Source organism: Hakea prostrata, chromosome 6 (genome assembly GCF_041222555.1).
Source record: "Hakea prostrata isolate BN-2017 chromosome 6, UWA_Hpros_2, whole genome shotgun sequence".
NCBI classification, from domain to species: domain Eukaryota; kingdom Viridiplantae; phylum Streptophyta; class Magnoliopsida; order Proteales; family Proteaceae; genus Hakea; species Hakea prostrata.
Window position 1 is genome coordinate 13,305,036 of NC_142605.1, and position 3,049 is coordinate 13,308,084.

General features: G+C 38.7%; 1 protein-coding gene across 1 annotated transcript; it reads left to right on the forward strand.

The window, feature by feature from the left end:
* The first annotated feature begins 493 nt into the window (after nucleotides 1-493).
* On the forward strand, nucleotides 494-2,589 carry TRN2 (Tetraspanin family protein). Its single transcript, XM_089159176.1, has 2 exons — nucleotides 494-1,154; nucleotides 2,067-2,589. The coding sequence occupies exons 1-2, from the start codon at nucleotides 657-659 to the stop codon at nucleotides 2,376-2,378; spliced, it is 810 nt and encodes a 269-aa protein (XP_089015302.1). The 5' UTR covers nucleotides 494-656; the 3' UTR covers nucleotides 2,379-2,589.
* The last annotated feature ends 460 nt before the right edge of the window (nucleotides 2,590-3,049 follow it).

Consider the following 3,049-nt stretch of genomic DNA (forward strand, 5'->3'; position numbering starts at 1 on the left):
ACAGCTGTAATATTTATTGTACATGAGTGTTCTTAACTTCTTATATTAATAAACCACTGATGAACCACTGAGCATTCACCTGATAGCATTTCATTTTCAGTTACTGTAACAATAACACATAGCTAGGATCCAGCTTCGCGGATGAGAAAACTTGCGGGTGAGAACTGAATCGCAGGGAGCACCTCGCCCAAAGTGATTCTAGAAGTGGGCCAGCCACCTCCAAGAAAACATTGGACTCTGATCCCAATGTGAAATGAACGAAGCAATGGAAGAAAGTAAGATCAAAATGAATCAAACATGGAAGACAGGTAAGAGCATCTTCTTAGACCGATTGACAATAGGCCAAAAGAAGTTTTTATCTACAAGGCATAGAAATAGAATCTTGGAAAAAACTTCCCTTTGAAAAAGGAGATCACAAAAGCATGAGATATCAGATTACCACCAAAACTTTATAAAAACTTATCTGGAGGTTCCTGCTTTAGTTTCTCTTTTACCGACCCTTGCCCCCAAGGAAAAGAGGAAAGTTGAAATGGGAAGCACAGAAAAGTAGTACTCTGAAGCCATTCTTTCCTGATCTACGCCTGGTTCCTTCAACTCCTTTACCTCTGAAACAAGGTATACCCTCTGAAGTACTCCATTAAACCCTCCTTGTGAAGATGGCTATGAGCAATGCTGCAATTGGAGCCATCAACTTCATTGGTGTTCTCCTTTCCATTCCAATAATTGGTGCAGGAATCTGGCTCACCAATGAACCAGACAATGCTTGTGTCCAGATTCTTCAATGGCCAGTCATCATTTTGGGTGTAGTGATCTTGGTTGTAGCACTAGCAGGCTTTATTGGAGCTTTCTGGCGCATTCCATGGCTTCTCATCTTCTACCTTGTTGCAATGCTTATCCTTATAATACTACTAGCATGTCTAGTAGTATTCATTTACATGGTCACCATGAAGGGCTCAGGTCATGTTGAGCCTAGCAGAACCTATATGGAGTATCATCTTGATGACTACTCAGGGTGGTTACGAAGAAGAGTTCAGAGTTCTTTCAAGTGGGATCGGATTCGGAGTTGTCTCAGCTCCACCAGCATGTGTTCAGAATTGAATCAGAGCTACCATTTTGCTCAGGATTTCTTCTATTCACACCTAACCCCTTTACAGGTATGTTGCATAGTTCTTGTGTTCTTTTAGTACTGCTACTTCTATCATTATTAATAGAGCCAAAAGAATAGCTCTCTGAAGGAATAACAAGAAGACCTTGACTCACTAGGGCCATGGCTAGCTACCAGCAGAAGATTAAGTTGTCAACCTTCAGATGGTTGGGTTGATCATTGAGCTATTTAAGATCTGTGCTTCTAGCAGAAGATTAAGTTGTCAACCTTCAGATGGTTGGGTGGATCATTGAGCTATTTAAGATCAGTGCTTCTGGATCTCTTCTCTAATTAACCAAACCTAGCTTTTCTTTTCTAATTCACCTTAATTTCCCCTTCTAAATATATAACTCTAATACTTCTAGCCTAAGGAAGCTAGCCAGAGTCTTATGTGCTTGGGTGTACATGAATGAATGTGAGGCATTAAGATGGAATCCAACAAGCGGGACTCACCACTGATAGATTCTATTTGGATACCTCAGATTTATTTGGACATGTAAAATGTGAAGGAACAGTTGAAGCCATAGATCACATCTTTAATTATCTTTAGAAAGAAAATTCTTTTGGATTAGGGTTTTCATGTCACACAAAGTGACATACTTAGATTCTTCACAATGTGATTTACCCCAAAAAATGGATTCTTCACAATGTGGTAGACTCCCTTTTTATCACTAGTCTTCAACCCTTAGGAAGCCATAGATGATTTGTTTAATTTTTCCTAGAATAAGCAATATTTTGGATTAGGGTTTCGATGTTTATGATCACTACAGACAACTCCAATACAAAGTCACTATTTTGGATTAGAGTTTCAACCCAAAGGAACCCTTGGATCAGTAAAGTGACATGATTGAATTCTTATACCTTCCACACTTTGATATAATATAATAACTCTTTGCTTCTTGATCTCTTATGGTTCTTTTAGTCCGGATGCTGCAAGCCACCAACCCAATGTGGATACACGTTCGTGAACCCGACATTTTGGATTAGTCCGATAAACAACGCAGCTGATATGGATTGCTTGCAATGGAGCAATGATCAAACCCAACTTTGTTATGCTTGTGACTCATGCAAAGCAGGTTTATTGGCTAATCTTAAGAAGGAATGGAGGAGAGTAGATGTGATCTTGGTCATCACTTTGATTGCCCTCATATGTGTTTACTTGATGGGTTGTTGTGCATTCAGAAATGCCAAGACCGAAGATCTGTTCAGGAAATATAAGCAAGGTTACACCTAAATTAAAGGCTCTCAATGTGGACTTAACGCCGGGCTAAGGATAGTGTTTGGGCATTTCATGTGGAAGTAGTTTCTATCATTTCGAGGCAATGTAAAATGTCATTTTCATGTAGTAAAGGTATGTGTTTTCAGCTTTCGAGTCTGAACTTCGAATTTGGTAATTACCTGAATCTACGGAGAGCACCGAAAGGTCATTGGTCATTTGACTCATTTGCTTAAACTTGGACAGGAAAGTCAAGGTGGTGTCACCACCATTCACGTGATCGAGTATGGTCACTTTTGGGACATTTAGTTCATTACTATTTTTTTTTTAAAACTAATTTATTATTAACTTATATTAAATTTATTATAAATAATATTGTCCATTATCTTTAAAGGGATAATTTCAAAAGGTATATTTTCTAATTAAAAATGTCAGTCACCTCACCATATATCTTATTACCGGTAGAAAGCTATCATTCTATACCAAGGACATCCTATTGTATGCAAGAATCAATTTAAATACTGATACGGAAGATTTCTACCCGACCGGGTCTGACCCGGATGGGGCTCCACATGCTAGTTAATCGGGAAAGATGCCGATCATCCATTAAGCGTAACATACACATATATAGCAATCATCCTAGATATAGAAGGTCAACTCAGCAACTGATTGAATGGGACCAACGATAA